Genomic DNA, 17,897 nt, shown 5'->3' with positions numbered 1-17,897 from the left:
AAGAAAGATTTTTGCATGGTGTGAAGGCCATTCGGTTTTCAATCAGACATTGCAATCTTAAACTAGTAATATTAGAAATCAAAACTACATGCTGGTAATAAAATTTTCAGAGTATCCATAAACGCCACTAAAGATGAGATTTATTTTCACCTGTGGCATTCAAGCTTCAAAACTCTGGGCTAAGCACTTATTTGGATGCAAGTAACAAACAAGGAGATTCTGAAAATTTTGAGATTTTGGTCCTGCACAGGTTTCCACATTGCTCTATCTATCACCTCTTCAATTTGCTTCAGCTGAAGTACTAGAACTATTCAGTTTGAGGAACATTAAGTAAGTGCATAGCTCTTTCATAGATCAATCCTTAATTAAAATACACCAGACACGAGTTACCTTTACTTCATTCCTATTTATTAGTGAATCACTTCCAATATGACACCGCATTTCAAAAAACACATAACGTCCATCAGACACTGTTCTGATTCGTTCTAGTGTATAGGCAGAATACTGACGCTGATCTTGGGCCTCTCTTCACTGAGTAATCAACAAGACACAGATGATTTTCCTGCAAGAAATTCACCTGGGTTTGGTGGTTGGTTTGTTTTGGCTTTTTTTTTTTTTTTTAAAAGTGGATTTTCTTTGAACGATGGTCCATGGTGGTGAGCATTTCTGCAACACAGACAGTTTTTAAGAACATTATGATTATAAATGACCACAAGCACTTATATTCTTCCCTGTGCAGGTGTAAATTTACATGGACAAATATACATTTGATTCCATTCAGATAATTGTTTGCTTGGCTGATGTCTAGGATGTATTCGCTGTGTTCTTTATAGTAGTACTTCTCAATGTGATTCACCCTGAGGAGCAGATCTAACTGGCAGCATTGGAACAGCAATTAGAATTACACAACGTGGCTTTGGCAGCATAATCTTCAGTGAACTCTGCCAAAAGTCATGCCTTGAAAGAGGGCAGAACCGACCAAGACTCATACCGAAGAGGTGTGCTCACCTCAGAGCCTGACTAGGCTGTATTACCAGGCTTCTGGCCACAATCCCATCGCAGCTCATGATCACACTTGTGTAGTCTGTTCTTCAGAATGTGAAATGAGGTTCCTGATCACTTTCCTGTTGCACTCTCTGGTGACTTCAGTCCAGCCACCTTGCACCGAAGAAATGCACAACCACTGTCAGGTACCACCGATGCCTCTTCTGTAGTACCAGGCACTTGCACTGCTCTCTTTCCTGAACTGCTCCACATCCTTCTTGACAGGCTGGGAATGCTTTAATATTAAAATCTTGATTTTACTGTGTAGTTTCCTGAAGAATAAACAAACACATGCAAAAAAGAGCAGAAAGCAGACAAATACAAAGAGTACCAATAGTCTGAGAAGACTGAATGAGAAAATTTGGGTATTATGCTTCTGGCCCAGTGGTTTATGCTGGACTGGCTGATGTGCTGATGGATATAGATAAAATTCAGGTTTTGATCCTCTATTTGTCAGAGATGTCTAGGATTTAAGAAACTGAAAAATGAGAACTTCCAAGCAGATAGTGCTCTTTTTTGATGGGCAAACATTAATTTGTTTATGCCTCCTGTGATCAGTTTGGCAATGGTTAACCTTTTTATGGTACAGCTCCTTATTTGTATACTGATAAAGCATACTGATGTAGACATTTAAAAAGAGCTTTTAACTGGAAAAAAATTGAAGTATTCCTACGACAGGGAAAATGTAAATGTTCCCTGGCATCTGCTCATGGTAGGCTGTTATATTTTAACACACATCACAGCAGAAATGCCATTCATATAATCATAACCTTTTTATTACTGAACTTAGCTAGACATTTGACAAGACTTCCACAAAAAAATGAGAAGACTTTTAGAAAATGTTAATTTAGGTACGTTCAAGTGTAAAAAAACTGTACAAATTAATGACAAAATAACTTCTTTGTCTCAACTTACTGCATCTCAGATTTGGTTGATCAAGCTCCAGCATGCAATTTTGACACAATTTCTGTCGTTTTGTGTCATTATAATGACACAAAAAGAATGCCATCTCTGAAGAGAAGGCTTGGTCTTGCAATGTTCAGTGGCTCCTTTCAAACCACAGTGGATGCTTACTGGCTTGTAGGTCACATGGAGAAACAGCAAGATGAGAACTTGCCAAGAATTGTCTGCCTGCTCCTCTTGTGCAATTATTGTTGCTAAATAAAGTTGCAGTCTTGTTTTTCCAATCAAGTGTGTCCAGCTCTTCATTTGCAGAATGTCACTGACTATGCAGATAGCATGCAGAATATCAGAAGCTTTCTCATCAAACATCCATGAACTTACTGAAAACACACAACTTCAGAGCATGTCAAGCACTAGACTGCAAATTCAAAAGGAACACTTACCAAAAGCATTTTTTCTGAATGTAAAATGTAATAAAAGTATTAAAATCTCTCCATAATCTCTTGCATCCTGATTGCTCTTAATTTCAAAGTCCTCAAAAAGTATTTCAGACTAATAAAGATAAAAGCAAAAGGGTTCCAGCTGCTGCATACAACTTTGCTTGCCTTCCCAATCCACAGATAGGTATTTTGTTTGATTCCTTTCAAATGGGGAAAAAAACCTACCTGGAAACACAGAAGACTTTCAGTTTTAGAGTTGACTATTTTCTGAAATTCTTTAAGTGAAACATTGAAGTGTCTAGTCATTTGCTGCTTGCTTTTTTCCCTAAAGATCAAAGAGGTGATACTTGAGTAAATGTGAAATTAAGTAGCCACAATAAACGTAAGCTTCCAATGACAGCGCTAAGGCCAGAATTTCTGTCTCAGAAGTAACTGCCCTCCATGTTTATGAATTTATTTTCCTGGCTGTGGGGAATCCTGGCATCCATCCTCACAGCAAAATTGTGTCTACAGAGGGGCACTGGAACATCTTAGCATTCAGATGCTGAGACAGCGATCCTGGGGACTCTCAGCCATGTAGAGGAAAATAACCCCTCTCAGCTACTAGTACAGAGGATAGCACGTGCTCTTCTCAGAGTTGGTCTGCAAGGAAAAAAGAAGCAACTACTCCCAACACATCTGCTTTCAGTTCCATTTACACTCTGTCCTGAACAAAATCTAAGGTCTTCGGGATTTCCTTCTATTAATGTAATGCTTGATCGGCAACATTTTTAAGCTAATGAAACAATTGTATGCCATTACTTTTTATGTTTTTTTTCAACATGATATCTGTGAAATCAAGTGTTTATTACCTCCCTCTTCCCTGTGGCACCTGAAATTTGAGTACATTAGATGCAAGGAGATGGGAAATCAAACCACTTAATTATCCTATACTGCAAAGCACCCTAAAACAACTGCACATAAAAGTTCTATACATGATTTGTTATTATCTCGGTATTGCAGAAGCCCGCATCGATGCAGTAACATCACCTGACGTAAAATATTCTTAGAAAAACATAACCCATGTAACACTACTATGAAACACACTTTCGCACAGTGTTTTAATTTATGGCATTGCAAATTGAAAGCGAGAGATGGTTCAGATAAGATATAAAAATATTCCATGAGAAAGTGATGTACAAAGCAGAAAGTACCGAAATGCATGCTTAGGGTATACGGTATAAATCAATAAAACCCATATTGTGTAAAGTCTGTATAAGATCAGCTAACTTGGTCTTTTAAAGTTGTTTCCAGTTTATGCCCACCATGTGTGGTGCTTCCCTGTGGTTTGTTATTTTACTTGAATGGCAGAGGGAGGAAACCAACAAAGCTCAGTAACCATTCTGCATAGCACAATGTAACCATGGAAGCATTTGTCCACTTGTCAGAGCCTCTCCAGAACGATTCAGCCATTCATTTCATTGAATCAATATTGAAGCTTTTAAGATTTATTACTTGAGGGTGGAGGAAAACTAATAAAACAAATTCCTTGTTGCTTCCCATTAAATACATCTTGTCACAGTAGGCATATTAATACCTTGTAAACACTTTACTGATGTCGTGTGGGCTATGTTACTGTCTCTCCTTACGGAGGGATTACTCGTGATGTATTTGCATTAACATGCCTGATACTCATTGAAAGAACTTAAAGGTTTCTGACACATTCTGCTGTCCCGTATAGAAGCTGAATCGAATAGAAAGACAAAAGTTGTAAGAAAACAGGGCTGGAGGGAATCTGTTTTAAAATTCATGAAAATGCTCCTGTCAAAGAGTTTCTATGCCTGCTAGATCACCCTCCTTTTTATGTCATAAACTGGACATTCGTAATCATACTTTAAATGCTTAAAAAGTTGAATGGGATGATTTATTTTACGAGTACTTTCACGTTTGTTAAAATATGTAATAGTTACCTAAAAATGACAAAGGCAAAACTGAAACCAGCATGTTTAGTGTGAAAAACAACCATCTAAGCTCTATACTGATAAATATTGTAGATTATTGATAGCTGTAGTACACGACAAATTTTTCATTTTTCTTAAATCAACTTTACACTGAAAATTTGAAAGAAAGCATAGCAAGGTGTTTACAATTACAGTACCATTACTGTTACTAATATCAGAGAGCACTACTTCAACAATTTAATTTATACTTGCATGCCATTACAGGTGAGAATTGAAGGCACCTTAAGTACACAGTTCAAATACTTGTCTATATAGCAGGCTGTGAATGCCATACCTGCACACTTTCAAGACTCTGAATCAGACTCTTTACCCTGAGGCAGTCTCTCTGCTCCTGCTCCCACTCCCCTCCACTATTCCCTCTCCCTTTTGTAAAAGCTGTTTGGCATACCCCACTCTTGCAGCCATGAGGGTCTTAAAACAAAGGACGACAGTAAGGCTAGGATATTCCAGACAACTCCCTCGCTTGCCTGTAGGCCTCTCTTCACGTGGGAAGAAGAGCAGAGGGATGGAAAAAGAGGCTGCGCAGCTGATGTGATTGCACAGGCATACCGGGGCCTGCATAAGGGCGCTTCCCTGCTCAATGGACGGGCATCAAAGGACTGTTTGCCAGTGAACGCTTTTCTCGGTTGTAGCTGTAGGTAGCAATGTACCAGTACAGAATACATCTGAAGTAACAACTCGTCTGACAGTTGGCTTGTAACAGAGGAATGGTCTGTATCAATGAAGCCGCAACCACACCTACATAGCCGTGCCAGCAGTAAGGGCAAATTAGCTGTACCAAGGAGGCCAAAGAAAGCTCCTGACACAGCTGAAATCCCAGTGCTTAAAAAAAATACCATATAACATTCAACTCCTTCCTGTGGGGTGGGAAACTATCAAAATCCTTAAGCTTTTACTTTCCAAAATTAAGAAGAGCTTACTATAGTGACAAAGAGCCAGTGTTCTATTATCAAGAAAAAAATTGAAAAAGCATGCATCTTGGCGCAATAGTAGAGTTAAAAATTCAATCAGAAACAAAAGAAAAAGTAAAACAGCATACAGGTTACAGAAAAGGGAACTAGAGAGCAGACATTTTAAATTACACTGTATAAATTATAGAAGAATGAAGACATAAGGGAAAACCGCTGGGTTGGCAAGACAATGACTGGTTTAAAAAGCATCTTTTAAATGTCCATTACAATCAATTTCAAAGATACAAAGGGAAGTTCAGACTATAAATACAGCCTGACAGCAAACCTAGCCAAAATAATGTAAAGGCTGATGTGGGATTTCACTTTTAAGAAGGTAAAAGGAGTGAACGCAACAAATATATGATCTTACACAAATAGTGTGATTTGGTTTAATTCTGAAAGATTGTAAATTTGAATGCCAGTAATTGTGCAGGTATAACAGAACTGAATAGTTGGAGGACTTAGTTTTTCACATTACTATATGGTACAGACATAGTGCAATCCTAGCAAGCAATGCAATGGGGTAAAATGGGTTAAAAACTAGCTGGTAGATCTCAAAAAGCATGCTCCAGTAAGAGGTTATGAACAAGATATAAATTTCGTTGTAAACAAATGAAAATACTTCTTTTACGTAGTTCAACAAGGATTACAAACAGATCTGCTGCTCGTCAACACTCTCTCCCTGTAAACAGAAAAGTCACAACTGGATGTTTGTGACGTCAATATTAGGAGAAAGGAAATGACAGTATTTCAGCAATACGGCTCACCAGGTAAGCTGGTTCCATTAAAACAAGTCACTGCTGAATACCTTCATAGCTGAAGTACAGGTTATACCTTACAAATGATCTTCTGGATCATCTTCATTGAAGAAACTCTAGCAGAGAAGCAGCTCACCATAAGTGTCCAATGTGATGCTGTGACTGGGAAAAAAACAGCGTTACTGTGGTCTTCAGATGCAGCAGCAGGAGATTAGTGACAAGTAGCTGGGGTGCGGGAATCATTTACCTTTGTACGTAGCACTAATGGGGTGGATATTTGAAACTGCATAAAGTTCTGGTGTCCACATTTTAAAAGCAATGCTGAAACCCACACAGGATGCAAACAAATCAAATCCCCAGAAGCTGAGAGCTAGAGAAAGCAGAGAGCAAAAGTTAACAAGCTCTGAATGTTTAATTCATTAAAATAAAAAAAGGAAAGAAGGGAAAGACTTGACTACAGTGCAAAAATTGCCTCAGAGGAAAACCAGGATAAGCACTTGAAAGGGTTCTTTAGTTAGGGAAAACATATCAAACAGTAACAGCTATTCCTGGACTTAACTATAGATTCATCCAACTAAAACTGGAAGGAATCTACAATAATCTCTAAAAATTACAATCTCTAAGAATAAAAGAAAAAAAAACTTCTGCTATCACGGTACAGAAACTTTTATTCATCAATACAGATATACAAATAGGAATTCAGAAACTTATAGTAAAATCTGCCTGTGAATAATTTGAAATACATTTTCAAGAGTCTATGCTCCATTTTTGCGTACTGTCTTTACTGTAACTGAATGGTTTCAGAGGACACCTGAGCTGAGCAAAGTAAAATGTAAATCTGAAGCAAATATGCAGTTCTTTACAGGTTTTCGAAAACTAAATATCAAACAACCAATGCACCCTACTGGCTGCATTATGGAAGGTACACAGCATATTTCTATTATGAATGCATATTAAATTTAAATACAATTAATTTAAAAGTAACCAATTCATGTTGAGTAACCAAACGGAAGCAGCAGATATGTGAAATATGAAATTGGGAAATAACTCTCATTCAAAAACACATTTTCATTTGTTCTCATTAAAACTGTAACAACACTAAATTTAACAATTAAGTTTTGTGGTCATATTTAACTCATTTTAGAGTGAAACTGTTGGAACCTTGCTAACTAAAAAAGGCTTCTGCTAGTTTCAAGGATCAAGACCCAGATGATAATACTTACAGTTAAATGTATACATGCAAAATTTCCACTGGAGAACACACTACTTTAAGTGTCTGCAGATGCAGCATTATTTGCTTTCTGCATACTCTTACAGTTATTAAACAGCTCTTCTTACCGCACCTTACAGTCAGCCACTGTGTAACAATTTCCCACTTTGTTTGGACTCCATTGGAGCTGCAGATGTACCCTGACATTACTATTTCCCACAATCTTAGTACCACTTCCAAGTACCAAGCAGGGGAGACAGACAAAAGCTGTGTATTTATTTCTGTGTGAATCTTTTAATGAGTCATAGCTGGTCATGTCATTCAAGCAATTAAAACATACATTTAGGCACTTGGCACCAGCTATCTAAATGTAAATCTAGCCCTCTGGTCCTGAATCACAGAATGACTTAAAGACTTACAAGAACAGTGGTGCCACATGACATGTATGTAATTTCCAGACAGAAAGAATATACAGTTCTTTTAATTAAAAATGACCAAGTTTTATCAGCCCTCCAACATCCCCTTTACAGTTCCTCTCTATTAATTCCTTACGATCTTTTTAATATTCCTACGCATATGCTTGATTTCCCCGCTCCGATCAAGCCACGCTAGATATAACATGACCAAGGGGAATGTGGTAGAGATCCCTGCAGTTGCTCTTGGAATGCCATGGAGTGATTAACACTGACCCTGTTGCTCATTGAGAATGCACTATTAGGATATGCAAAGTAACTTACATGGGGATGGAGAAAGGCTGTATTCCTATTAGCATTCATGGGAGCTATGCAGCTACAGTCTTGTTCATCAAGTTTGGAATATACCCTTTTGTTATTGATGGGAAAATGTCACTAGTTACAAATGGTTACACACAGGGGTGTAGCAGGGTCAAAGCAAACTCCAATACTTTCTTTCCCCCTCTAAGGCAGAGTGCTGCTTCAGCAGTTCTTTTTTGACCTGATGGTACACCTCTTTAGATAAGAGAAATGGTGAAATTCCCTGCTCTGACCTTTTCCGCAGCCTCACCACCCAAAGATTAAAGAAAACCTCCAAAAGGATATGCCATTAGTGGTGTATGATGGAACAATCATCAGACAGCGCTGTAGGCATCACTGCGCATGAAGCCTGCCTTCAAACTCCTCTCCAGGTCCACCCACAGCTCTGACGGGTCTCATAAAACAGTCTTTCAACAGCATGAATAGGGTCTGAGTCATCAGTTTCCCAGCTACAGACAACTACAGTTGCTTCACTTCTATTACAGAAAGCTCCCTTGAAAAACCAAAACAAAACTGGTTGGTGCCGCAGATATTCTTTGCCAGATGTGGCACGACACCTCCTCACAGATGGAATTCTCATTCAGTAAGTTATAATTACTTCTCATCAACTAGAGATCCCATGCGAAAACTTTGGGTTTATGGGAAATTAATTCAATTTTGTCACCTTCTACACTGCTCTTGCTGGAAGTACAGTTGGTGGAAGATTCAGTCTACTTGCATTTTGCCATCCCCAGAAATACAGAAAATCATTCTGTGACCCCTACAAGTATGCTCACGCATTTGTCATGTAATCTGACAATCCAAGCTTGCCTTTGTTGTGCAGCAGCTTCTGTGCAGGACTGTATCTAAGGCCTGCAGTGCAGCTGTGTTAATTAGCACAAGTAGTGCATCTGACCCATGATAAAAACAGAAGTCTTATTTCTGAGCAGGCTTTGATTGGGAAGATGCTATGAAGTACTCTGAAGGAAAGAACATATCCCCTAATTAGGGGATACAAGTCTTCTGACTTGTAGAAACTTTGGTTTGAGGGAATTCTAATTACACTTGGCACCTAAAGCAATATTTTAACAAATGCGGAATAAGAGAGCCTGAAAAATAGCTTCTACTGACTGTACCCAATCTCCCCCTCCATACACATTAGTACTCTTCCCTTCTTCTCCACAAAGGGCAGCAATCAGACCTGCCTCACCTGGCCAGCTCCTGTTTTATGCTCACTGCTGATGTCTGCACCTGAGAATATTTGTATTTTTTCATCCAAACTTTCTCTCACAGCACAGAAATTCCGCACTCCTACAGAACGCCTATGCTGAAATGCATTGCTTTTCTTGTTGACGCCATTTGGCTAGGGAGTGCCTAGACATCCTTAGGAGTACTTCAATTTTAGCCAATCCACCCTGCATCCACAACAGGGCATTATTTTAAGGTAGATATCAGAATATATATATTTACTCTTTAAAATAAGCTGAGATGCAAGAACACACCGCACTTTGATAGCTTATTTTACAATGCCTAGAAGAGCAACTTCTATCTTTTCAACTTCCATGGGTGGGAAGTGCGACATTCAATAGAGCTATGCAATCATTAGCTCTTATGTTTATGTCCTGAGGCCCAAGTAATTTAGTTTTCAAAACTAATGAATTTTGCCTTTGTTAATACCAAATGCTTTCCTAACATCTTCAGCTGTTAAGGAAAGTCTGAAAACATCATAAAGCTCAAAAACGAGGTAAAAACCGACCTGATTTAAAGTTACCTTTTTTTTTTTTTTTTTTTTTTTTAAGAGATTTAATCTGTTGAGGAACCAGACTCGCAACCGCATTTGTCTTCAGCAACAATACAATCATGTGTTCCAACGTATTCAGCCTAACCTTAGAGCTGCCAGCTTTTGCAAGAAATACTGCACTTGCTCCTGCTGTAATCAAAAATTTCCTTCCCGGGCCGTGTCAGCAGAAACCCACGCTAGGCCACGCTTACTCTTTAGGCTCGGCACTGGTCCTACGGCTGCCTCAGCAACCTCCACAGCTGCTGACAGTGGACACCGAGAGCGGCTCAGTGGGAGGGAAAGCTGAAATACCTACAGGGTTTAATGTATGTTTTCTCCCTTGTGAAAAAAACACCTCATGGCGGGCACGACACCTGCAGCACCAGTCCTGAGGGGGGAAGGGGCGAGAAGAAACCGCCCGGCAGGGACCGAGCGAGGAGCGATGCGGTGAGGGCCAGGCGGCGTTTTGGGGAGGCGCTGGGCGCTGCCGCAGGCAAAAAGGGTGCCGGGAAGAGTTACCTTACCGTCCCGGACCCGGGCAGCCCCGCTCCTCCGGGAGGAGGGTGGATTACAGGGAGCAGCCCCGCGGCGGGCCCCCTACCCTCAAGCCGGCCGCCTCTCCCCCGGCTCGCCTCAGAGCCGCCGCGCCGCCCCTCGGCCGCCGGGCCCGGGCGGGAAGCGAGGGCAGGGAGCCCCACGGCTCGCCGCCGAGCTCCCTCACCAATGCGGGTGGCCGCGCCGCGGATCGCCTCCCCACGCCGGGCAAACCTCGGTGAGGCACGGCCACCTCCCCTCAGGGACTGAAGGCGGGAACATCTACAACCACCAGCAGGCGCGGGCCCTTTAAGGGCGGCCGGGGCCCGGGGCGGGGCCGCCGTGCGGACGTGGCGGGCCGGCCGCCATTGCGGTGGCCATGAGGAGCGGCGGCAGGTAGGGCCGGGCGGTCCTTCCTTCCCTTCCCCTCCCTTCCCGTCCGTCCGTCCGTCCGTCCGTCCCTCCCCTCGGCGACGGGGACCGGCCGGCAGGGAGGCGGGGGGCGGGTTAGCGGGGAAGCGGCGCGGCCATCCCACCCCGCCGTCCGTTCCGCAGAGGATGGCTGGCCGGGACGCCGTGTGCGGCCTGCAGCCGCCGGCCGCGGGGCACCTGTACCCCGCGGTGAGCGGGGCGGAGGGCGAGGGGCCCGACGAGGAGGTGGAGGTGTCGGAGCTGCGGCCGCGGGGAAGGGAGAAGGTGCGGAGGAGCGCGTCGAGGGACCGGCTGGATGACATCGTCCTGCTGAGCAGGGACATCCAGGAGGGGGACACGCTGAACGCCATCGCGCTGCAGTACTGCTGCTCGGTGAGTGCCCTCGGGCGGGGCGGGACGGGACGGCGGCAGAGCGTCCGTGTGACAGCGCAGGGTATCGGGGTTCCTTTTCCGTGGGGTTCTCACTCGAAGAAGCTGTCCAAGCCGGCCCGTCCCAGTGAAACTTACACAGGGGCACTTCTGCTCGCGGCGTCTTCGCTGTCCGCGCCAGCGATGGGGAGCGTGTTGCCCCTCAGAGCTTGCCTTAATTCCATTAAGGGATGGGGGGGGGGGGGGAAAAAACCCCACATTGTAGTTTTCTTTTAGATTCTGCGCCGTTGCCTCGATATTTATCAGCACGAGCAGGTTGTACCAGTGGGAGCTCTCTGCCCGCGCCTTCCCTTCTGGTGCTCAGACCTCTGTGCTTCTCCTCGGTCTTAAATTAGTCTGGTGAATGTCTACCTAGTACTTTTGGCTGGCCAGTGCTCATTAAGGCAGAGGCACCAGTCTTGGTTAATGCGACCCTTTGCATATATCTAGTTTCAGCAGGCTGTACGTGGTGGTGGGGTGATGCTAACTGTGCAGTTTGCAGGAGGTCACATTCAAAATCTGTATTTACAGAAGCCCTGCTGTCACCGAATTCTTCTGGCAGAAACAGAATTAGGGGCTTCCCATTGTGAGCTTAGGTACCAAAGCCTTGACATACATATTTCATAATCATGACAGACCTTAGTCTCATTAACCAATTTTTGGCTTCAGAACCCACCGCAAGCAGGTGTTTCCAGCAGGCTTACTAGATCAGGCCTCAGATAAGAAATAGGAGATAACCGAGTTTGTGCTCTTTCTTGGACATTCATGGCAGATGTGGAAGAGCGGTCCAGGGCCTTGGGCAGAAAGCACAACTTGCCTTGCAGTGGAATCGCCAATCGCTGGGGTAAACGCTGCATTTGGCAGCTTTTTACGCTCATCTGCCTTACTCAGCGTGGTACAAGTCACAAACACGCTGTCACAGGAAGGGAGACGCTTTCACGTGTTACCAGGCTGGTGCAGGCAGTAGGCACTGATCGCCCTAACTTACTTCTCCTGGTCACGTCTGTGTTGTAAGTGGAGCAGTCACAGGAGTGAGGGTCTGTGGGCTACCTTGTTGTCTGTCAGTAACTTCTCCTGAGGCAGACGTCCTCCCAGCGAGGGCAGGAAGGATCTGAACCCAGGTACTCTGCATCTGAAAATGAGTGCAATTCCTGTGTGCTTACCATGTGTTGCAAAGAAAGCCCTGATTATTGAGTACTTCATTATGGTGAGGCCTGTGGCTGTGCCTTCCATGTTGAGGGAGTCACTGTTTCAGGAGGAGGCTGCTAATTCTCCAGATGCACTTAAATCCTTGCAAAGTATTTCATAATGGACTTAAAATCTGAACTTACTGAGAGCAAAAGGACATTAATTTTGAGCACGAATAGGGAAAAGAAGAGCCGACTTGTGAAGGGAGGATGGCCGTTTAAGTTATGCTTGGTTTCTGCCTTAGCCCCTGGAAGCAGAGGGAGTATCCAAACCACAGCTGTGGCTAGATTAATTGGAAGCTCATAATTTTTAATAATCCTTACTCAGAAGTTTTAAATTTAATTAGGAACTCAGTAATTTACTTCATTTGAAAACACTGAGGTAAAGTCCCATTCCTTTCACAGAGATAGTTGCCACCGATAGTTGAACATGGATTAAGTGAATATATATATGCATTGCAGTGACTTTCAGTCTTCCCACCTGAAGCGAGGCAGCTTCATGTTACTGCAATTACCTTCTTGCTTTAACATTGTTCAGATTTGGCCATTGACCTCTTCTCAATTCATACTGTTTGAATGGGTATCGGTTAAAAAAAAAAAAAAAAAAAGGCAAACCAAAACCAAAGGCCGTGCCTTTGTTTCATTAGGGAAGAATTGTATTTCTCAAGGATGTAGTACACTTAAAGAGTTCCGGCTCAATGGGGCTTTGATATTTAACTGTTCTTTTTTTTTATTTTTAGGTTGCAGATATCAAGAGAGTTAACAATCTTATCAACGATCAAGATTTTTTTGCCCTGAGGTCTATCAAAATTCCAGTGAAGAAGTTCAGCGTATTGACCGAAACACACGTCTCCCCAAAAGGAAGAGCGGTCCTTCGGCCTCCTCTCTGTTCCCCTGAAATGCAGGAAGCGTCACCTTCTGATAAATTCTCTGCTAATGAGACTGCTGGCAACTTCTTAAAAGAAGTGGATCGGGATATAGAAGAAATAGTGAAGTGTAATGATACAAAGAGAGAGAATCTTGATGAGGTTGTTTCTGCCTTAGCAGCCCAACAGATCTGTTTTGAAACTGATGGTAAAGCTAAAAAATGCAAGGATCCTTACTATGGAGCAGATTGGGGGATAGGATGGTGGACGGCGGTAGTGATTATGTTGATCATTGGCATAGTAACTCCCGTTTTTTATCTCCTGTATTATGAAGTTCTAGTGAAAGCAGATGTCAGTCACCACTCTACAATGGAGTCTTCCCATCTGTTTGTCACAGCAGCATCACATCAGAAACAGATGGAAAATGTAGTAAATCCAGCAAATATTATAAACATTGATCATCAAGGAGACCTTCAGCCTTAACAACGGACAACCCCAGGCAACTGTTATCCATAGAGGCGTAACACAGCATTAGGTAAAGGGGAAACCACAGAATGCGCGTGGAATGCGGAGGAAACGCGTACCCGTGTGTGACTTGCCTGTGTGGGCAGCGTTCCGGTTCGAGGATATCTCTGTGGATCATGTAATCTCTGAATATGCCTGAGACAGGCGATTTTATTGCAAGATTGGGATGTAAATTGAGGTATAAAAATTGTCTCTGAAGCTTTGCACTTTTTTCTATTTTGATAGGCGTATTTTTTTTAATTAATGATGAGTTGAAAGAAATCTAGTTTAAACTAACACGTGAGGAGCCTCACTGTATGTTTTACAGCCCTAAAATGGGCATTTGGGGATATCTAACTTTTGAACATCTTGAAGTATTTATAGAATGCACAGTACACTTGACATTTTAATACCAGGTTTACAGTTGTCAGTTAAAACTGCGTTTTCATGACTATCTTTCTTATAGATTTTTTTTTTTGAAACCCAATCATTCCATAATTAATTGCCACTATGAAGTGAAGTGCTCTTTTGAAAGTGACTTTTATAGAGGCAGTAGCTAATACTTCAGCTGGAATCTTCACACCTCGTGCCTGTGGTCAACCCGTTCTTTAGTACTTTTCAGTATAGGCAGTAGTATAATCTGTTTTCTATCTGTGTGGCACTGTCACACTCTCAACACAGTCCAGTTGAGAGTCTTGCTGAAACTTCACATCTTTCTGTGGTATCCTGCTGAAAACAGACTGGACTGGACCGCACTTCTCATCTGGTCAGCTGTGTACAGAAGGGAAGAAGTGCAGGGGTGTGGCACCTTGCTGTGACTGCTTCAGTAGTCTTTATTTTATGCTAATGGATGTTTTCCTCCTCCAGTTAATCTTAGTTCAGGAATAACTGATTCTTCTGACAGGAGTCATGGGGGTACTGAGTATGCTAGCGGTTGTGTGCCCGTGAACCTCAAACACTAACTTTTTACAGAAATCCCCTAGAATATGTCAAATGAGATTTAATGGCTGCTTGCAAGAAACTTAAATTGCAGCAGAACAGAGCAGTTGCAGCTTCAGGTTTGTTCTTCACGTAGTAGTGTATTCATCCACCACTCTGTTCTTGAATGTTTCACTTGGGGTTTCATGAACAACCTTGTTTTTCCCCTCTTTTCTTCCCTATCTGAAAATGCTACAAGATTTAAAAAGAAAAAAAAACCACCTGGACTTTTCCTACAGAAAGAAGAAGGTACTCATGTACTCACAGTATTTTGAAATAAAAAATGAGATGCTGCCTATAATTCTTTTTGTTATATTTGCCTTGTGGAGTAAGATTTCTGTTGCCCTGTTCAAAGTACCATTTATTACCACAGCCCAAGATAATCAACCTGAATAGGACTTACAAAGAGAGAAATGGAGAAATACCACTATCCTTTAGACTACTATTACAAGCTTTCCTTTGAGTGTCTTGACTAAGTATATGCAGTATAAAAAAAAAAAAAAAACCTGATAAAGTGAATGTTTCCTAACGATTGGAGGTATTCCAAAGCGCTTTATCAACTTAAATTTTGAAGGTAAAGACTCAAGCCCCATCTATTCTTGGGGCACCTGTTAACCCAAGAAGTGGGGACAGATGCTCGTCGCTGGCATGCTAAGGATATGAATGTGAATTGGATAACTTTTAACATACTATGTTGAAATTGAAGCAGGCCAGAGCTTGAAGGGAACCACTGTGCGGTTTTATCTGTGGACTATGATCTGTGGCTGTTGAGCCCTTTGACCGAAGTTGTATCTGCAGAGATAGCATGATCATGCTTGAACACTAGAAGACGAACTGCGAATGGGGATGAATGTGTTTCAATTACACTTGTTTTCAAAGATCTTTTAAAATAATAGTTCTTCCCATGAAAAGAATACACTAATAACACAAGCATGAACACCGAGGTACCAGTTCTGGGCAAGGCTGTATGAAAAACTGCATTGCAGAATAATTTATGGTGGCTAATGTGATGCAGCTGCTATGGCTAAAACTTCAGGAGGTCACTTGCCCGAGTCCAGACAACAGAGCTTTGGCACATGAAGACAAATGTTTTCAGTGTAGGACTGAAACTTGGTACATGAGGCGTCAGGTTTTTGCTGTAAGTTTATTTGCTGGTTTGCTTTTTCCCCTTCAATCTGTTTCTGGAAACCTCAACATTTTTAATACTTTATCCTTCTATTTGTTAGGAAACTGTCAAAGAACATGAGACGAGCTATTGTGATGATGCAATGTAAGCCTAATTTACCACATGTACCAGAACTGACGGGTATTAAATTGCTGTGGTATGGAAGCGAACATAACTGCAGTTGAGGTTTGACTCGGTCACAGAGGTCTCTATCCTGCTGACGTACGAGTAGAGGGCGCGGTGGTTAACTGTTGGGTTTTGTCCTGTGGGGGTACAGCTGAAGAGCTCCGTGGCATACGTCGGGCTTTGGGCTTCCACAGTGCCGGAAGGCCTGTGGCTTATTGTCACCGCTGAGTGTGACGGGCCTTTATTTACCGCCGGATGAGCAGTCCTTAAGAAAACACGGGGGTAGCTGTTTTACTGGACCATGTTATGCTCTGACCAAGAGCCTAGCATGGTTTTACTATTTCATTACATAGTGTATTTCCTACAGCGTATTTTTAAATTAGGGAGTTAACTTCTTCTGCACACAGAGGAGGTCTCTTGCCAAGATTGTAGGACAGCTGGTAGTGGTGATCTACAAGCATCAGCTGGCTTGGCTTTCTGCAGGATGCAGGGATCTTCAGTGCTTTTTCCGAAGTACAACACAACTGGCAACGCATCATCACGTGTCAGCCCTGAATAAGCAGGGTAACTGCTCTGTATGGAACTAATATCTGATTTATGTTAAAATCTATAAAGTTGGTCTTCTAGAAACTGACTTGTTTAAAAAAAAAGCCGAAAAAACCAAACAACTGATCAGTAAATCACATTTTAGATTACAGGACATTGTTGATCAGGAAGTTGTTTTTGCATTTAAGTGCATATTGCACTGTTGGATCATGTAAAACATAAATGCTTTAAATCTGCTACATTTCAGAGTATGTTGTCACAGTCTTTGTATAACTATTTTATAAAGGCTGAAAATATAACTTTGTAAAATATTCCTGAATGAGGATGCAAGTCTCATTTTAAGTACTTCTGCTCCTCTGCTTTTTAGAAGAACGTAAGTAATATACATAAAGATTTTATTTTAGACTTCAGCAGAAGTGGTGCATATGATGTATTCTTAGCTCTGTACACTCCATGTGTTTTCTTACAGGACGCCACTGCTTGTATTTGTTTTGGCTGGGTTTTATGTATTATCTAGAAAAAAAATCCTCAGCCAGCAAGTATTCTGTTGGCAGTAGCTGCATACAGCATTCATATCTAGCATACCATAACTGGAGCCTTAACAGCTTATCCTGTGCACGCCTTGTAGAACTTGGAACTTTTCTGCATAAAGTTCTGAGAACTTGTTAGTTCTGTGAAATAAAGATTAAGAAATACCCATGACAAATTAAGGCAGGGATCAGTGAAGTTCTTAGATGGTGATGTCCCTGCACACTGAAAGCGGTGCCTTCTTGTCCTGCTGTGCCTGTCCAAACCTGAGGTTTGCTGATACCCAAAGAACTGTCTTTAAGTTTTATCTGCATTATGGTCTTGCAATAAATTCCAAGCAATCGGAAGATCAGCGTATAAAAACAGCTGTGGGTGTCACGCCTCTGGAACAGCAGTCTCTCGTTTCGTGTCGGAAGTGCCTTGCACAGACCTATATTGTTGCAGAATGCAACAATAAGCGTTGTTCATAAGCGTTGGCGTTAAACTGGTCCTAGAGGGCCCATCCTAAGACTCTGGTTCCCTCTGGAGGACAGAGGTGACCACAGTTCACCTTTTAAAGGTCTCAAAAAGCTGATTCTGCCAGAGTAATATTTCTCAGCAGTACAGCAGGGAGGCGGTTGTCTCTCTCATTAGCAGTATGATGAATCAAGAAAGTAATTGCTCCCCCAAAATTATTGTCTGCTACAAAATCAGGTACTGTACTGTTCTGGCAAGCCACAGCTTGTGACCAAACTAACTCTGGCAGTGACGCTTTTTCCAGTGTTCATTCTCTAGTTGTCTTTGGCA

The 17,897-nt window shown here is 42.2% G+C and overlaps 1 protein-coding gene and 1 long non-coding RNA gene across 7 annotated transcripts; one reads left to right on the top strand and one right to left on the bottom strand.

Moving 5' to 3' along the window:
- Positions 1-386: 386 nt before the first annotated feature.
- On the bottom strand, positions 387-10,792 carry LOC135310630 (uncharacterized). Of its 6 annotated transcripts, none has more exons than XR_010370706.1 (4): positions 10,357-10,792; positions 6,343-6,458; positions 1,009-6,257; positions 387-666 (listed from the first exon to the last, which is right to left on the bottom strand). It is a non-coding gene; the product is annotated as an uncharacterized LOC135310630 (long non-coding RNA). The 6 variants fall into 6 exon arrangements; XR_010370707.1 differs by having other exon boundaries at positions 387-1,316; positions 1,960-6,257; XR_010370705.1 differs by having other exon boundaries at positions 387-6,257; positions 10,559-10,639.
- Positions 10,665-13,995, top strand: LYSMD3 (LysM domain containing 3). Its single transcript, XM_064439020.1, is given in 3 exon segments — positions 10,665-11,175; positions 13,139-13,744; positions 13,746-13,995. Coding segments are annotated over 3 exon segments (906 nt in total). The 5' UTR covers positions 10,665-10,929; the 3' UTR covers positions 13,800-13,995.
- Positions 13,996-17,897: the final 3,902 nt, after the last annotated feature.

The sequence above is a fragment of the Phalacrocorax carbo genome, chromosome Z (assembly GCF_963921805.1).
Source record: "Phalacrocorax carbo chromosome Z, bPhaCar2.1, whole genome shotgun sequence".
Classification (NCBI taxonomy): Eukaryota; Metazoa; Chordata; class Aves; order Suliformes; family Phalacrocoracidae; genus Phalacrocorax; species Phalacrocorax carbo.
Note: the sequence above shows the minus strand (reverse complement) of the source record. Positions and strands in the feature narration are given on the sequence as shown.